Source organism: Hyperolius riggenbachi, chromosome 4 (assembly GCF_040937935.1).
Source record: "Hyperolius riggenbachi isolate aHypRig1 chromosome 4, aHypRig1.pri, whole genome shotgun sequence".
In the NCBI taxonomy this organism is placed as follows: Eukaryota; Metazoa; Chordata; class Amphibia; order Anura; family Hyperoliidae; genus Hyperolius; species Hyperolius riggenbachi.
The window spans coordinates 392,442,085-392,460,388 of NC_090649.1; the positions used below are offsets into that span (position 1 = coordinate 392,442,085).

Here is an 18,304-nt window from a genome sequence, read left to right on the forward strand (position 1 = left end):
AGGAAGCATGCCTCTGTGTCTCACCTACCCCCTTCCCCCCGCACCTCCTCGTGTACACTTTAAAATGAAACCCGATTGATTGCAATAGGCCTCTGTTGGGTATTTGCTCCTGACATTATGATATTGAATCAGCCATTATAGGCAACCACTTTATGTGAAAAAATGGATTGTGTAAAAATCTGTTTAATGTGCCAATTAACATGATCAGCAAATTTGGGTTAGATAAAACTTACATATTTCTTATGAACCATCAGTAAGTCATTGGAAAAAGGAATACATTTCTTGATAATTAGCAACATACAATTTTCCAAGTTAAAAATAATTTTCTTTATGAATATTTGTTTTTGTTTGCTACACCCAATAACAAAGCAACCTGATGAAACGGAACAAATTCAGCACTAAAAGTACATGTGTACTAAAAATTGTGTGGACGGTCTTGAGACAGTAGTGTGTCTCTGCGATCCCCTAAAAATGGTGCCAAAGGCTGCCCAGCAAGCTCATGGTGAACTAGAACTCTTTGGAGTGTGTAAGGGGCTCTGGTTGTTGCAAGTCTTACCCCATATAGCCACATTAACCTATGCCATGCACTGATGAGGATCAACCAGTCCAAAACTCTCTGTATTCATCGTGGAATATTGTTGCTCTGTACAATTGACAAACTGACACATCATTGCATTTCAGCGGTTCTGGAGGTGTGGCTAGCTTACAGGGACAACAAAGGATGATTTGCATATTCAGCAGTGATGCATTGTGGGAGACATCATATGCTTACTCCAATCTGAATAATCACAACAAATACCTTCTGTTTTAATACCTTCTGTTTTAAGAAGGCAAACATTTGTTTTGTTAAAAATAGTGCATGATCAAGGTACAACTCGACTTGCACAAATTGCGGTAAGCATCATAACTAGACATTAACATTCCATGGAAGTGAATGGCCAAAGAGAAATGTTTACATGAATTTCATGGGAATATGCAGTTTAGCAACTTACGCAATTAAGAATCACAGGTGTGGTTTGGCCTTTATTATCAAATAGCGTCAGTCCATTTTTACAACACAATCCAGTCCATCAGGATGAAAAATTCATGCACACATAGTAATGAACAAAATCCCACCATGCAGTCCCCATGACCATAAACAGAGCTAGCTTTACACAATTAATAAATTATTTTCTTTTTCTTGTTTCAGTAAAAGCATTTTTTCTGCCGATCCATCTTCTTTCTGTAAGAAAGAACAGAAAAAGAAAACGCATGTGGGAGTTACATATTCAATCAGCAGAACAATCTTTAATTTAAATTTGAATGCTTCGCCAAATACGAGTTATCTAGTGCAACGTTTTTGTCATCATGACATTTGAAATACTTAATTACATTTTAAATGCTTATGAAGAATTGATAAGCCCACATTACTGAATTCACTAATAATGAACAAGAAAATCTGAATCACTTAAAGTAGAACTGTAGTGAATATCACAGTTTGAAGTCCTCATTCCGATACTATTGATTGTGTTTTGAATCAGACAGAATGAGGACAACCTTTGCACAAAGTTATGTTCAAGGAAACTTTAGCAAGTTTGACTTATTTGCTAAGTTTAAATTTAAAGAGGAACATTAACCAAGGAATCACCTTCACTCTAATCAGTAGCTGATACCTCCTTTTCCATGAAAAATATACCTTTTCTCGAATAGATCATTGGGGGTCTTTATGGATGATACTGTAGTAACACTCCTCTCACAGTGTGATGTCAAGACCTTGGTCCTCAAGGTTGCTGACTGTGAGGCCTGTTCACACCAGAAGCGCTTTTCTGAGCGTTTTGCGATTGATTAGCGTTTTTTTTTTTTAAATCGCTCTCATTCACTTTCATTAAAATTACGGTAAAATTGTCATTATTCACCTAAGCAATTTTTTACCACGATTTTAATGAAAGTGAATGGGAGTGATTTTAAAAAACCTGAATCAATTGCAAAATGCTCAGAAAAGCACTTCTGGTTTGAATGGGCCCTCAGACTTGTTGCATTGTGGGAAATAACAGCTTTTCCAACTGCCAAGCAAGCAATATCTCCCTCTGTGCAAAGAACTCTCAGTAACAAACATTCTGTACAGATCACCTGACAGAGCTAAACATGTTGCCACCAGTGATACATTTCAGATTGTAAATCAGGGAGAGGAAAGATTTTACAATGGGCAAACACTGACTCAATATGGTAATCTATAAATGAATATTGTAAAAAAAATAAGCATTTTTATTCATTAGGTAATTTTCACTACAGTTCCTCTTTAAGGCTTAAAAAACCTAGAAGATTTACATCCTGCCACCAGCAGGTGGCTGCAAATAGCAAAATGTTATGCTGGGAATACACGGTTCGATTCTGCCATCCGTTTCTACTCTCAATCGTTTTTGCCACTGGATTCAGCTCTCGATTCCCTTATCTCCTGCTCGTTTTTCTTATCTTTTTCCATTCACTTTTATTAGAAAACGAGCAGCTAAGGAATCAAAAGTGAGATCGGACATGTTGGAAATGATCTATCAAACCATCTTATCAGCTAAAAAATGAACCGTGTATTCCCAGCATTAGAGAGCGCACAACCACGGTTTTTGCACCACTGAGATTAAATTTGTCCTTAGTGCAGATTAAATTATACAAGGAGGACACTTTAACCTTTGCCCCCTCCCCCTTACAAAAAAAGAGGCAATAGTCCCAACCCATCCATAAGCCAGCATGCTTTGAAAAGTGAGTGGCAAGGGTTAACCCTGCAATAATACTTATCATAAAAACAGAAAAATGTATATAAAATATCAATTTATAATCAATAAAAAAATGACTTAACCCAAGTAGCATTTTTATATATTTTAATTATTATTATTTTTTTAATTGTAAATAAGAAAAACAAAACAGTATTACAGAACATCATACTACTCATTGCACATTTCGTAATGTATCAGTTTGGGCCTGATTTAGCCATTTAGGCTTTGAATAGTAGTGATCTGCTGCCATGTGGCTGCACAATGTCACTTGCTAATGATTTAATAGGATCCAGGCAATGGCAGCAGTCATCACCAGTACATAGAAGGCAATGCTGCTCTGCAACCATATATTTTACGAGGAAGAACTATAAACTTATTTACAAATGCAAATACATTTTGTAATAATATATAAATATTTTTCAGCTTTATTATTATTGAAGTAAAAAACTAAAAAGAACAAAAAATTAGACTGGGGTCAGCAGAAAAAGGTTGAGCAAGTCTGTGGACCTACCACTATTAGTCACGGTGCACTGAGGGAAGGAGCAAGCAATACTCCTCTTACACAAACCCCTTTTCCTATTGCTGAGCAACAGGTTTCTTTTGCCCCAAGAGGTAAAAAAAGGTAATGCAGGAGAACTTATGTGCTATCTGGTCAGACCTTCCAAGGATAATGATCAGATAACCGCGAGTTTTCAGGTTAATGGGTGAAGGTGTTATAGCACAAACCTCTAATTCATTTATTTGAGCTAGTGTCCTACTAGTGTGTAGCGTCAAAAGTGCGATAAAAAAGACACCAACAGCTCTTCAATGTTTCCTCGTAAACTTAGAGCTATCTACATGTTTGTAAATAATACCTATTTTCTGGTTAACCATGATAAGCACTTTGACAAGGTGTGGGACCCATGGTCTACCTGGTACTCCCTTTGTGGTTTTAACTATTTAATGTATACTTGGTGGTTTCTTTTTAGGCCTCATCTATTTGCTAGCTTGTTCTCTATAGGTTGCCATGATTATTACTGTTTATAGTGCTTTATTGTTTTTATTGCATATTTGAAGTATATGGCTGCTTTATTTTATTGACATCTTTTGCATGGGCTCTACTGTGGTTTGGCAAATCTGTATGGTTTGTTTTACTTTAATAAAATTCTTTGTTAAAAAAAACAATAAGACACCGACACCGGTAAAAAAAATTCCTTTAATGACATAAAACAAATAGGTGTTATTTGTATTCTTTGTTATAGATCCACATTAATTATAGTGTATATAAAAATAAATAAGTGTTATTTGTATTCTTTGCTATAGATCCACATTAGTTATAGTGTAGATCCTTTGTAGAACCTATACTCATCTTTCTTGACTGAGTAACCAAGCAGCTTGGGGTGACCCAAGCCACTACGGATCTATAGGGGAATAAAAGAGACTGAAAATCCCTCCTACTGATAAGCAATGCTTGGTAAAATTTGCCTTCTGAAAACAAAAGGAAACTTGCAATAATTCAGCTATAAATGAACATTTGTGGTTACCCACAATGCACCGCTACTGAGTATGCAAATTATCTATTTTCACCCCTGTAAGCCAGACAAGCTTCCAGAACCGCTGGTGTAGTAAGCCTATAGCTTTAAATATTACACAGCCACATCAACCCCACATTTAGACAGTCTGTTTTGGGCTTTTGGCCCTCATCATGTGGTACTTGACTAGGGAGACATTGATCTTTACTTATTGCTAAATTTTTACCAAATGATGGGGAAGCAATTACCAGTTTGCTTGAGTTTGGCTCTGGGTTGCCATTGCACCAAATTCAAATAATCCAGCATCAAGACTCATCATTTGGCAACAAATAAAGGTCAGTGGCTTGCAGTTCTTATGCTGGGTATGGAAACAGGTGCTCATTGCCTGATGAATGTGATCCTTGGGTAAGGGAGCTGAAGGATTGCAGTATTTGATTTTCTAGCTTAATAAATCAGGCCCTCTGTATTTCAAATAAAATGCCCTTATTCATTTGATTTTTATCCAAGACTGAGCTGTTCTTTTATGGGTCCTGGATTAAGAAATGTGGAGAAGCCACCATTCCCTAAATCTTTTGAAGAAGCATAGCTGTGCGGACTCATCAAGGTCCAACAAAGGACAAAAAAGAAAAGGGAAATGTAGTGAAATAAATGTGGGGTGGACTTGCAGTATCATTATAAAATGAAGGCTCCCACAACTCTGGTCACATAGAATAGGATACTATGCACTCTGGCTGAAAAAAAAAACAGTGCCCATTTTAGTTATATTACAAGAAACTGCAACAAAATATTGCCCAACTTCCCAAACTACTAGCACTGGGTTGGAAGTGCAGGAATGACATCACACACAAGTAAAGACCTGTTTTAACATCAAAACCATGAAAAACAGAGTTTGTGCTGGTGGGTGGTTTCCCTGGTGGTGAGATCACTGGGGAGAACTGCCCACTATGCACCCTGTGGTGTAGCATGCACGTGGCAGTCCCCTTCAGTGGCAGCACTTGGGACCTCTCCTGTACTGCTCATCTATGTTTGTTATTTTGTAGCGTATATCGTCCCACAGGCAATGTAGCTTCTAGGTCACATAAAAGTGGTAGGTACGGGCAGTGGAGATTGACTGCACATGCTGTCCCTGCTGCCAAATTACTATGTGAAACCGAGTATCTTTTTTCATTAAAGAGAACCCGAGGTGGGTTTGAAGAATGTTATCTGCATACAGAGGCTGGATCTGCCTATACAGCCCAGCCTCTGTTGCTATCGCAAACCCCCCTAAGGTCCCCCTGCACTCTGCAATCCCTCATAAATCACAGCCACGCTGCTGACAAACAGCTTGTCAGAGCTGGCTGTGTTTATCTCTATAGTGTCAGTCTGCTGCTCTCCCCGCCTCCTGCAGAACTCCAGTCCCCGCCTGCATCCCTACCCTCCCTGCTGATTGGAGGGAAGGGATGGGGGCAGGGACCGGAGCTATGCAGGAGGCGGGGGAGCAGCCGAGACTGACACTACAGATGTAAACACAGCCTCACAGCACGGCTGTGATTTATGGGGGATTGCAGAGTGCAGGGGGACCTTAGGGGGGTTTGGGATAGCAACAGAGGCTGGGCTGTATAGGCAGATCCAGCCTCTGTATGCAGATAACATTCTTTAAACACACCTCGGGTTCTCTTTAAGACCAGCCAGTGCTAGATCTGGTACTGTAGGTCTGGGTGGATATGCTGTGCCTTTAAATTTGGTGACTGGCTTTACACTTCAGACCATTTTAAAAGCCAGGTGCTGTTAGGTGAGTAAGCATTGCCTCCCCTTGTGCTGGTACATGTAGCATGCTGCTCAAATAAAGGAAGCTGTGGATGCTTTACAGGAAACAGGTCAGTTTCTAGGCTAAAAATCACTGAAGGCAAAAAGAAATCCACTTTTCCTAGTGAGCAAAAATTGATCTAAGGACAGAGAGAATGTGTGGCAGTGCACCATGGTGGAAAGTCACAACAGATTGTGAGCAGGGTCAGATGAGGGGCATGGCATAAAAACAACTAAGCCAAGACATTGGCCTCAATTCACTAAGCTTATCTCCTGTCTTTAATAACGTTTCTAGAGTGGTCACCATGGTGATGAGGCATTTCGTATTCAGGAAAGATTTTACCCCAGGCAAACCTAAAGTTAACTCTTCTGTCTTTAAGTTAACTCTTCAATCCTTAAAATAACTCCACAGTTAAAGCCAGGCTGTTTATTAACTGCGTGTGAAAATAACTACAGAGGAGTTAAATTAACTACAGAGGAGGTAAGTTAACTACAGAGGAGGTAACTTAAGGAATGAAGAGATAAGATAACTCTCTTACTGTGTGGAGGTAAGTTTTCTCTTGCCCTATTATCTCCAGCATGATCTTAGTGAATTGAGGCCAATGTATAAACTCTGTGGCACTACAGACGGGGAATAAGAACAAAGCATCAACCAGTACATAAAGATGCACTTAGATCATGTAAACTGCTTCCAATACAGTAAGTTAATGTGAAATGAACATGCATTGTTTACAATACATGTCTATTTCCAGAATGCAAACTTGCATGGGGCACAGTTTATATTAAAAAAGGATACTTACAGACAAATATCTTCTTTTATTCTATGCTCCGCCCCTCTTCACTACTTCCGCTGCTACAGAAGTGGCTGTGCATCCAAGTAGAGATGTCCCCCGTTGCATTCACCTTGCAAATAACATTTATGTGGCCTGACATGTCCCCTTACACATTTGCTTCCCCACCCTCAGGGTGGCCTAGTGAGCAGGACAGAAGTGTAAGAATTGTCTGCCGACCAATACTTCATCTTGCACATGAGGGGCACTTGGGGCGCAGCAGCCAGGGTTATGTGTGACGTCTTCAGATTGTAAGCTCAGAGGGGCAGGGTCCTCCCCCTAGTGTTTCCCATCTTTGCTTAGTTATGCTATCAAATACACATGCAACTGTATTCCTGGATGTTGTCATACCATGCAGAACTATATATGGATATTTTGTACTGTACTTGTGTTGCTGAATAGGGGTAGGGCCTCTTTCACGGTATGAGAATATTAGCCGCGATTAGAAATGGACGTGTGTGTTGCCGCAAAGCTCATGTCTAACGGCAAACTTCAATGTTTCATAGCCGGTTGATAGCTGTATATTTTACTTTTTAATATACGGCTATCAACCGGCTATGAAACAATCAAGTTTGCCGTTAGACATGAGATTTGCGGAAACACACGCGTCCAGATCCAATGAGCAGTCTAGAACCACCGCCTCCCCCCGGCGGGCGCTCTCTGCCTCCCTCTTCGGGTGTGCTGCTGCCAGAGTCCCGAGCTGCTCCCGGGATATTCAGGGCGGCCTGCGAGTGTGGGGCCTGGCTGCGGATCCCTCCTACAGAGCAGCTCCGGGAGCTGAGAGCAGGCGGCGTGTGCTCCGACACCCCGGGGCCAGCTGCCCCTGCCTGGAGGTACATGCTCAGCGGGGAGGAGGAGGCATTTACGCCTGGGGAGGAGGAGGCATTTACGCCCGTGTCCGACCATCCAAGGCCGGGTTGCTGCTCTGCCGTCCGCCCATCCCCAGTGCAACCCCGGCCGGGTCACCTCGCAAGTGTCTGATACAGTGCGCAGTGTATCTTCCATACCGTTATCATCCACAACGGTACGAGAATATTGGCCGCGCCGTTATCAAAGCCGATACGGCGCCGATTTGTAATGTGGATCATAAAGGTATGGAAGATACACTAGGTAGAACCGGCGCGTCCATTTTTATTGTGCGGCTAAATAGCCGTTTCCGCCTCTTTCACGCTGTACTCGGAGAAACTGATTTGTTTTAACTGATCATTTGCCCTGCAACAGTGCATTGTGAAGAAGCTTCCAGTTTACATGCATAGATGAGTACTGAGCCATAGAGAAACATGGACATTGCCTTCAAATCAGTTGTCCACTCAGTTACTGACAGCAACTGATTCTGTGTGGATTCAGTGTGAAAGGACTAATTTAAAAAAAAAAATAATAATAACAGGTGGAGACATTCAGAGGAGCTTAGTAATCATTACTGAGAAAAACAGTGTAGTGGGGCAGTTCATTCTCATTTTAACACTTAGATGAGGAAGTAATCATTTGGTAAAATCTCTCACGCATCCCATAGAAATTATTTAATACAACTGAAAAAATAATCCATGCCATTGTGATTTCAGCTTCATTTGTTCCTTTACTTTAAAGCAAATCACTGAGTTGATTTTACAGTATTTCAAATACTACTCCAAAGTCATGCTTCTGGATCTTAATAAATTCACTTCTACAATGGAGAGTCATTTGCATCAAAGTCAATACAAAAGCAATGCAATAAATATATACATAAATAAATATTTACACATTTAAGCACAATAAAAATACATTAAATAATTACAGGAATCCAGGATTGCTGGGATGCCTGGCAAATCAGTCACATTGCTGCGAACAGGACAACCAATGATAGGCTTTGATTATATCTCAAGGCCCACCCCAAGATAAGAATAAAGTGATGCAATATAGTTACCACCCAAGGGGCAGCTGGAGGAAGGAATTGTGGGAATCTTTCTGATTTTAGTAGCCCTCATAATAAAACACAATATACAGTAAATTATTAAGGGATCCCTTGTAATAAACCCTTATTAAGTTTTAACACATTCCACTAAAAAGACATACTTTTATTAAATGAAAAAAAAGGGATAAAGGGGTTAGTGATTATTATAATTGTTTTCATTTAACTTGGGGTACCACCTCCCACTTTCCCTCTTTTTATTTAGCTAAATTCTAACCCTGGGCCCAGTCGCCAGCATTTAGCTTTTCGAGATCAAAAGGTTGTCGCAAAACAACAAAGCTGACTCTGGATTACCAAAACTGGAAAACTTGATGGATGCATCACTGAAGGCTTTAATTGATGGATTGGATCATCTCTGGTCAATATGATTGATACAGGATTTAATTTTGGAGACACTACATTTTATTTTAAGCAAATTAGTTTGTGTTTTATTTTATTAAATAATTATTTAAATCATTTTCTACTTTAAACATTTTGGTGAGAATAGGTAAAAATTTCAAATGCTAAACGGTACTTATTCACCTAAGGTTAAATGGGGAGGAGTGGATTTTAGATTCTGAATTTCCGTCTTTTGGAATTTCACAATTTCCAATGGGACAATGCCAAAAGTAATACTGTGTTTTCCCAAATTTAAGACCTGAAGTTTGAATTATCAGGGGGATAAGCCACAGGGGATCAGACTTTCTTAAGGAGAGGGCCAGGAGCCAACAACAGAGGAGGTAAAGATGGCATCTGCCTATATACATGGGGACTCTAGGCTATATTCCAGGGGGAATCTGCTGATATAGAGGGGGAATCTGGATATATACAGGGGGATCTAGCTACATACAGGGGGAATCTGCCTATATAGAGGGGGGGTCTGCCTAAATACAGGGGGAATCTGCCAAAATACAGGGGGAATCTGCCTATATACAGGGGGATCTGGCTAAATACAGGGGGAATCTGCCTAAATACAGGGGGAATCTGCCTAAATACAGGGGGGATCTTCCTAAATACAGCGGGACTCTGCCTAAATACAGGGCGAATCTGCCTATATATGGGTGAATCTGCCTAAATACAGGGGGATCTGGCTATATAGGTGGAGGGAATCAGGCTATATACTAGGGGGATCTGGCTTTATACAGAGGGAATCAGGCTAAATACTAAAGGGGATCTGGCTACCCCCACAAAATATAACACCTCCCCGAAAATAAGCCCTAGCACATATTTTGAAGGAAAAATTAATATAAGAGTGTATTATTTTCGGGAAAAAACGGTACACAGTTTTATTTGCGTACTATGTGAACCTTTTTTTCCCCCACATGAATAGTGCAAAAGATCTACTGGACATGCTCAAGGGACCAGAAAGTGAACATTTTTAGTGAAAAAGCAAAAATGTAAGGCAAAAAAATTTAAAATTTAAATTGAACATATTTTGGTAAATTTGCACTATGATTAATTTTATGTCAAAAATATATTCGCAATAAATTACAAATTCACAATTCTGAATTCTGAATTTCTGGGAATTCCAGGCAAAATTTCTGAAATTTGTCCGATTCAGAGGTCAGCAATTCTAATAATTCGTAATTATTACTATTAAAGAAGTGGAAAAGAGGCCCTTGCCTCTAAACATTAGAACAAGGGTGTTTTTGGAAGGGGTGTAAACTTTACTTTTCATCCAATGCAAAGTGTGTCCCCAATTCTGAAAAGTAGGAAAACAAGAGGCTGTATAGCCCATATGCCGCACCATTCATATAGTATCAAATGTATAACAATTTTATTTGAACAATATAAAAACTTTAATGGGCAAGTTATGGACAGGGGAATGGGGATACATTCTGAGCAAAGGTCATTATGACCAAAGTCCTGAGGCCTATACACAAGCGAGAAAAATATTTTAAAAAAAAAAATCATACAACAGTAAATATCAAACTGATCAAACTTTATTCATAGGCAAATATAGAATAAAAAACACACAATAATGCTAAAAGAGAGACCAATCACAGCAAAAAACACTAGGGGGACAGCCAGAGGACCCAAGTATTGGCATAAAAAAAATGATATACTCTAAAGTACTATATCTGATCACTGTATACACTTTAATGAACATACAGTATACAAACAATTAAAATACCATAACATCCTGTGGAAAATATAGTAATAACAACGTAATATATTGCATTAGTTCAAAATGCATCATAAAATTACCAATATATAAACTATCACCTGAGGTGGTCATGAATGAGCCACCCTAAGGTGTAGAACCTGAGTTCTGTAGAGTCTGCTCTATAATAAAGTGCTATAGTGAAAAGGAGTGCGCCTAGATAGCTTAATAGTAATAAACAATAAAATAGTGAACTAATGAAAACAGTTCAAAATACATATATATGAAACCAAAATTTCTCTAAGCAAAAAAGTACTTCATCGAATGCAAAGTGCTGGGGACACACACCCTTTATCTCCTGAGTTATCTCCTTGGAAAAAAATGTCATCTTCTCTTTAAAATAACTGAGTATTCTCTTACTTGCTGGTGGTTTGAAAGGCATTTTATGAGTGTGAAAATATCACCAAAGAGAAAAAGTTAATTGCATATGGGCCATAGATTGCAAGAGGAGTCATACAATACATAACGGTAGCAAGGAGAATTGGTCTGGCCGCAGTGGTGTAAGAGGAAGGGAGCCCTCGGCAGACTATTCCACTGGTATCGTGGCAGTCATACCGCTTTGTCAAGAGATCCCCCCTCTCTTGGCAAAACGGTGTTACTACCACAATACCGATGGAGTAGTTGGTATTAGGAACCTCCCTCACACCTTTTGGGCACTCCCCATGGACCTCTATAGTGAAAAGTGGGTATAGTCATAAAAGATGGTTGGCATGGCCAGAAGATGAAATAGAAACATTTAACCATTTAACCAGTTCTTCATGAGGGCTATTTTTGCAATGTTCAAATGTATCAATAAGGTACACATTATGAAGTCAGAAGGTTCCTAAATATACCCAAGCCATATTTTTTAAATATTTCATTAAATAGACAGCATATGAAATGTAAAAAAAGAATATTGCTCACCTATGTCAAATAGCATTGCAGAAATATTTATCTGAACTAAATTCTTACAGAATATCCGGTTAAGTCATAGAGAACCACTGGAATTTTGTAAAGGGTCTTTAGGAATACTAAACGCTATGCTAAATATAATTTTTTCCTTCTTAAAACAGAGGGTATTTTCACATTTTCAATTTCACATGAGCAAGAAGGTACATATTGCACCAGCTTAGTGAGTGAATATGTACATCATTCCTTTACATTCCTGATAGGGATGGCAGAACCCTTCGCCTGACAAACTACAAGGGTCAATCGCGACCGCCCCATACTTTCCCATGGAGCAGTTTTTTGACCATTCACCCTGAACTCACAAGGGACAGGATGGCCAATCAGACAGAATCACCACCACTCGCCACCCCCCCTCCCCCCATACGTGGCACAATCCTGGCAGCTAGTTTCACTCTGCCTACAGTCAGTGTAGGGAAAGGAGCTGCTGCTGCAGATATAGGGACAGTGTTAGACTACTTGTAGTGCACCAAATAGGTACCCCCAATAGTTCTTTTGAGGACTCATCCTGACCACAAAATAGATAGGGCTAATTTTGTGATACTGTGCTGTGTAGCTGCTTCCTAGGTCCACTGCTACTTGTAGTGCACCAGCTAGAGACCCCCCAGTTGTCCTTTTGTGGACGCATCCTGACCAAAAAGACATTTTGTGAACTGATATTGACCCTGCTGTATTGATATTTTGTTGTTGCCCTGTGGTGTGGTATGTGTCGTAGCAACACAACACCCGTATTCAGTGCAGTGTGTGGTTGGCTGCGTCACCTTTCTAGCCCAATGTCACAGTAAGGTGACCCCCCCCCCAGCAGCACAGGTGTCACCTTACTGTGAGTTACTGTCGGTGACATCAGTCAGTTTATTGTAAAAAAGAAAATATTAAGTGTCACGGTTGGACATTTGTGTCCCTGACTAGCTCAATACATTATTACAGCATCACACCTGTCACCTATCCTTTCTCTGAGTTACTGTCGGTGATATTAGACAGTAAGTGTGTCATACAAAAAAAAAATACAGTGTCCCTGAGTGTCCCATGTTCTGGCAGGTACGACATTATTATCATTATTTATTAACATAGCACCATTTTCCATGGCGTGTACAACAGAATACAGGGTATAACAATATCCAATAGTCAATATAATAAAATACAGTTAATAAAAGCCAATGCAGAGCAGTGCTGAGCTTGTTAACCATATTCCTGCTATCTTTAAAGTAACACTGAAGCAATTTTGGAAAGAAAAAGTCAGATACTAACCTATGGAGAGGAAAAGCTTTGTCTCTCATATAGCCTTCTTGGTCCTCTCTTGCTGTCCTCTTTCCAGAGCCATCATGCCCGTTGTAGGTATTCTACCAACTGGTCGAATACACCTCCGGGGATCCTGGGAAGGCTTTGGAAGCGATCTTGACCAAGCACTGCGTTATATGTTGGCGCTTTATAAATACAATAAATAAGAGACGGCGACTCCGTACTGTGCATGCATGTGCACAAGCACATTCGCACATGGTCAGTATCTAGCAGCCCGTCTTTGGAAGACCTCGGGGACACAAGTGCTTTCAAAGCCTTATGGCAGTGGCAAACTTGAATGGGGACAGCGCTGGGACAAGGACACTAAGGGAGCATTCTGCAAAACAAAAGTTAGATACTCGCCTATGGAGACATAGGTGAGAGTCTAACTTTACAGGACGCTTTAACATTGATTTAAGTTTAGCATTTAACCTCCTGAGCGGTATGGACGAGCTCAGCTCGACCATCACCGCCGGAGGCTGCCGCTCAGGCCCTGCTGGGCCGATTTGCTTCAAATAAAAAGCAGCACACGCAGCCGGCACTTTGCCAGCCGCGTGTGCTGCCTGATCGCCGCCGCTCTGCGGCGATCCGCCGCGAGCAGCGGCGAAAGAGGGTCCCCCCAGCCACCCGAGCCCTGCGCAGCCGGACCAATCAGTTCCGGCCAGCGCTAAGGGCTGGATCGGAGGCGGCTGATGTCAGGACGTCGGCTGACGTCCATGACGTCACTCCGCTCGTCGCCATGGCGACGAGGAAAGCCAAACAAGGAAGGCTGCTCATTGCGGCCTTCCTTGTTTGTTCTGGGCACCGGAGGCGATCGGAAGAACGCCTCCGGAGCGCCCTCTAGTGGGCTTTCATGCAGCCAACTTTCAGTTGGCTGCATGAAATAGTTTTTTTTTTAATTGAAAAAAAACCCTCCCGCAGCCTCCCTGGCGATCTCAATAGAACGCCGGGGAGGTTAAGTGAGCTCCAATGCGGAGTTGGCAGCAGCATGCATCTTAGTTGGCAGCTTCCTGTTGGCATAAACATGTGACCACAAATGAGGGAAAATGAAATTGAAACTTTATCTTAAAATCTTAAAAGAGAAAATTAGGAGAAGAAAGGCAGTTCTTGCTTCCTCAAGCACAACAGATAACTTCAGTAATCTACTATCACCGTAATGACAATCCTTTTTACAGGGCATAAAACACAGAAACTATGTAATCTTCAATTCATGGGAAACTCATACACAGAGAAAACTTTCAATCACATTTACAGTTAAATATTTAAATGAAAGAAACTATGAAAGTATTTCAAGGTATGATACAAATAACCAAAATGTTTTCTCGAGAATTTGTAAAGTACAGCACGGTTCATTTAAAAATTTGTTTTTCTCAAACTACAACTTACTCATAAATCAAGGAAGAAAAGTTACATTCCCTCTTTACTTGTGGATTGAGGCAAAAAGGTTGATCTTTTAAGACCTTGTGGTCAGCTACAATTTTTACATTTTTAGAAGGGCTATGGCCTAAAGTAGATCTTTTTATCCAGCTCACACACAGTTATTTCATGCTTGTTTTCTGTGGAAACTGTGATAGACTTATTCTGCCTTTGAGGATTAAGCCATTTTTCCTAAGGAACAAGTGAGAAGTGATAACCTTCTGTTTTCAGAAGCTGATGCTGTGATTTACACATGTATAACATCCTAATTTAAAAAAAAACCTACTTAAAGTGGAACTAAACTCAGAGCTTCCTATCTGCTCCTAAATTTATGCCACGACATGATAATCTTAATTTCTTCATTACAATTTACAATTTATAGGAATCCTAAGAATCCTAAGAAAACCCTAAAGTGTTAACTTCCTGCACATTCTTGAACAGATTAGCCATACTTGCTATAATGTGGTAATCATCACATACTTTTGTATCAAAGCAAAGGTTTGTTAGTTCCGGCAGTGAAGCAGGAAGTGTCAGGGGATGGGGTGCAGCATGGAGAATCAGCAAATAAACTCTTCCTGCCATGGCCGCATCTCAGGCATGAGAGGGAACAGTTTTGCCCCCCCACCCCACACACATACATTGTGACAGCTTAATAACTATCCTTGCTCACCATTGGTCCAATGATGGAACAGTGGTCAAGCCCGAGACACAGTCAGAGCCAGTCACTTAGTGGCAGCCGTGACTGACAGGGCTGCACACTAATCCGCAGCAGCGCTTTCGGGAGCCTCTTTCCTCCGGCTCACCTGTTCAAGCCACAGCTTGCCTGATGCCACCCTGGCAGAGGATTACTGCAGGTATGCGGCTTGTACCATCTGAGGACATGGATGAACAGAAGGGGACATGGAGGTACAAAAGGGAACACTGAGGGACAGAAGGGGACACAAAGGGGCAGACAGGGACGCAAGGGGACACAGGGGGACAGAGAAGAACACGGGGGATAGAGAAGAAAACAGGGGGACAAAAGATGACACAAGAGGGAGACAGAGGAGGGAACATGGAGACACAAGAGGGACTAGGGGGATATGAGCTACAAGGAGACATAATAGTTGGGGAGAAGCTCCACAAGACACCCCTGCACCATGGACACACCAGGTTTAGTATATTTTTTTTCCTGATTTTTGTCCTCTAAATGTAGGTGTGTCTTATTGTCCGAAAAATACGGTAATCCGTATTTCACTTCAGCTAATGAAGGGATCTTAATTCAAACACAAGCAATCCTTTTCACCGAGTGCCAGGTCAGGAGCCAGAACAGTTGTGTGCTTGGATTCTGGCTTTAATCTTTCATATATCATTGGAAATAGCTTGTATTGTAAATTACTATAAACTAAAGAACACCATAATTCATTTAGTATACCCATAACATAAAAAAGAACATTTCAATCAGGGTGATACCATTTAAGACAAAAAAAAACAACACATTTCTGCACAACAACAGCAAGGCTTGAAATAAATATATTTTATACCTTGTTAAAAAAAAGATCATGAAAGTGGTCCATTATCCTTCCTCTTTTTTGCCTGTTCTCAGTTTAGGCTTTTTGTGTCTTCCTCTATAACTGGTACAGCCCCCTGCCTGCACCCAGCATATGCAGGAAATGAAAATGAAACAGATGAAAACGGCACAGAGATGCAGACAGGAATCCAGCTGCATTTGATTTTCTTAAAACCATATTTTATTCTTAGGGGCTTGTATAAGTACTTGCACATTTTTTGTAGGTACTTATTATTATTACTTGTTACTGTAAATAGTGTAGTGGGGGTGTCTCAGCACCTTGCAGGGAAAAAAATATAGGAGACAAATCGAGCATTAAATGCCCCCATACGAGACTCCCATACTGTCCCAAACATACAAAGATGCAGATCGCCAAAATGCTTGGCATGCGACTACCTTCATCCGGGCATCCTTTCGTTCACATGCACCGTTACTAATGAGACATTCAACCTCACCCATTCCTTCAGTTGCAGCACCACACACATCATTTATCTCATCACATGCCCCTGCAATAAACAATATGTAGGGCGCACCAGTCAGCAAATCAGAGCAAGACTAGGACAACATAGAAGAAATATCCAAAAATCATTTTCCAAACACAGTCTGTCTAGACATTTCGCTGAGTTTCATAATTCCGACCCCAAACTGTTTGCTTTTACACCAATTGAGCATATCACAGACATCTCTTCCCAAACAGACCGTATGTCCCGTTTACGGGCAAGGGAGATGTTCTGGATTTTTAAACTCAGAACACTCAAACCAGAGGGCCTAAACGAGTGTCTGGAGCATAATTACTAATAACCATATTACCTTCACAGCCCACAGAGTTGTATCACTTACCCCCATAATTCCACTGTCTTCCCTTCACATACAATTTTCTTCACTTTATCTTTTTTCCCTTCCTCCTCTCTATTTTCTGCCCTGTTACCCAGACCCCCCCCCCTCATTCCTCCCTCCCCCCCCCCCCCCCCCCCCAAAAAAAAAAAAAAAAAAAAAAAAATCAGGCTATATGTAAAACCTTTTATTTCTTTATCTCTGAAAAATAGATCCCCAAAGGGTTAAGCAGGATCACACACTGAATATCTATATGCACATTAGCACAAAATTAAGTCATGAGAAAATGTATTTATTTCTATTTGCCTAATCTAAGAAAACGCTGTATTACCCTACTAATAGAAACATTGTGCACTTTGCTGCCATCTAGTGACAGAACAGCAACAGGGTTCTTTCAGCTGCTGTTATGTCTAACATACATGAGCACTGGCGAGTTTCCCACAATATATATATCAATGCCCTAAACCAAGATGGCGGCGCCACAACTTCCTGCGGAAGTCATCATCTTATGTGATGTCATCCCACCCTCTGAACATCTGATCCACCCCTCGTTGAGCTCTCATTACTGCAGCTGCAGAGATTAGCAAAGCTAATATATATTGCAGCTCTTCAGAGTCTCCATTAGAGGCTCCCTTTGCCATATCGACTTGTTCATTTGGTAAGTCAAGCTTACTCCCATTATTACAGTTATATGAAGCGCTCCCCCTGCTGTTTAAACTATGCACAGTTTTTTTGCTGTTTTTATGATATCAATGACCAGGTATTCTTAAAGTGTCAGTTAGTGTCAGACACATGTCTATTTATACCTGGCCAAGTCTTGTGATAATTGTTCCCCCTTTTTTTAGATTGATATATGCACTTTAGTCTATCTTATAAGCTATATATTCACGGGCAAGATAAATATCTCCTATACTGTACTATGAATGCTGGATTCTTGCATATGTAATTTGTGCATTATTAGTACTATTATTATTATTTTATTATTAATTTAATTTGTGGCTGCGTGTATATGTATATGTGTGTATATATATATATGTATGTATGTGTATGTATATCTGTATATATATATATTTTATAACTTTAGTTTTTAATTAATTTTTGTTATAAAAACCTCCTCCAGCATATGGAAATTTTGGGCATGTGGGCTTGGTTCGCGGGGGCGTGCAGGCTGTTTGGCGCGGGTGTGCTGGGTGGTTGGCGCGTGGGGTGCCGTTCGCGGGCTTTTGCGCGCGTGGGGTGCCGCGATTCGCGCGGTCGCGGACTATTGCAGACGCGTTTTGCCGCGGTCGCGTGGGTCGCGGCGTTTTGCGCGCGCGGG

The 18,304-nt window shown here is 40.7% G+C and overlaps 1 protein-coding gene across 2 annotated transcripts in view; it reads right to left on the reverse strand.

Annotated features, from left to right (window-relative positions):
• Nucleotides 1-18,304, reverse strand: part of SYNDIG1 (synapse differentiation inducing 1) — a 383,620-nt gene that overhangs the window by 51,135 nt on the left and 314,181 nt on the right. The window contains exon 4 of one of the 2 annotated variants that reach the window (XM_068232213.1): nt 288-1,222. The exons of the other annotated variant lie outside the window; for it this stretch is intronic. Within the exon in view, the coding sequence (XP_068088314.1) occupies nt 1,151-1,222 (72 nt within the window). The 3' untranslated portion in view covers nt 288-1,150. Of the gene's footprint in view, nt 1-287; nt 1,223-18,304 lie in introns of those variants that run through there. 2 annotated transcript variants of the gene reach the window in all.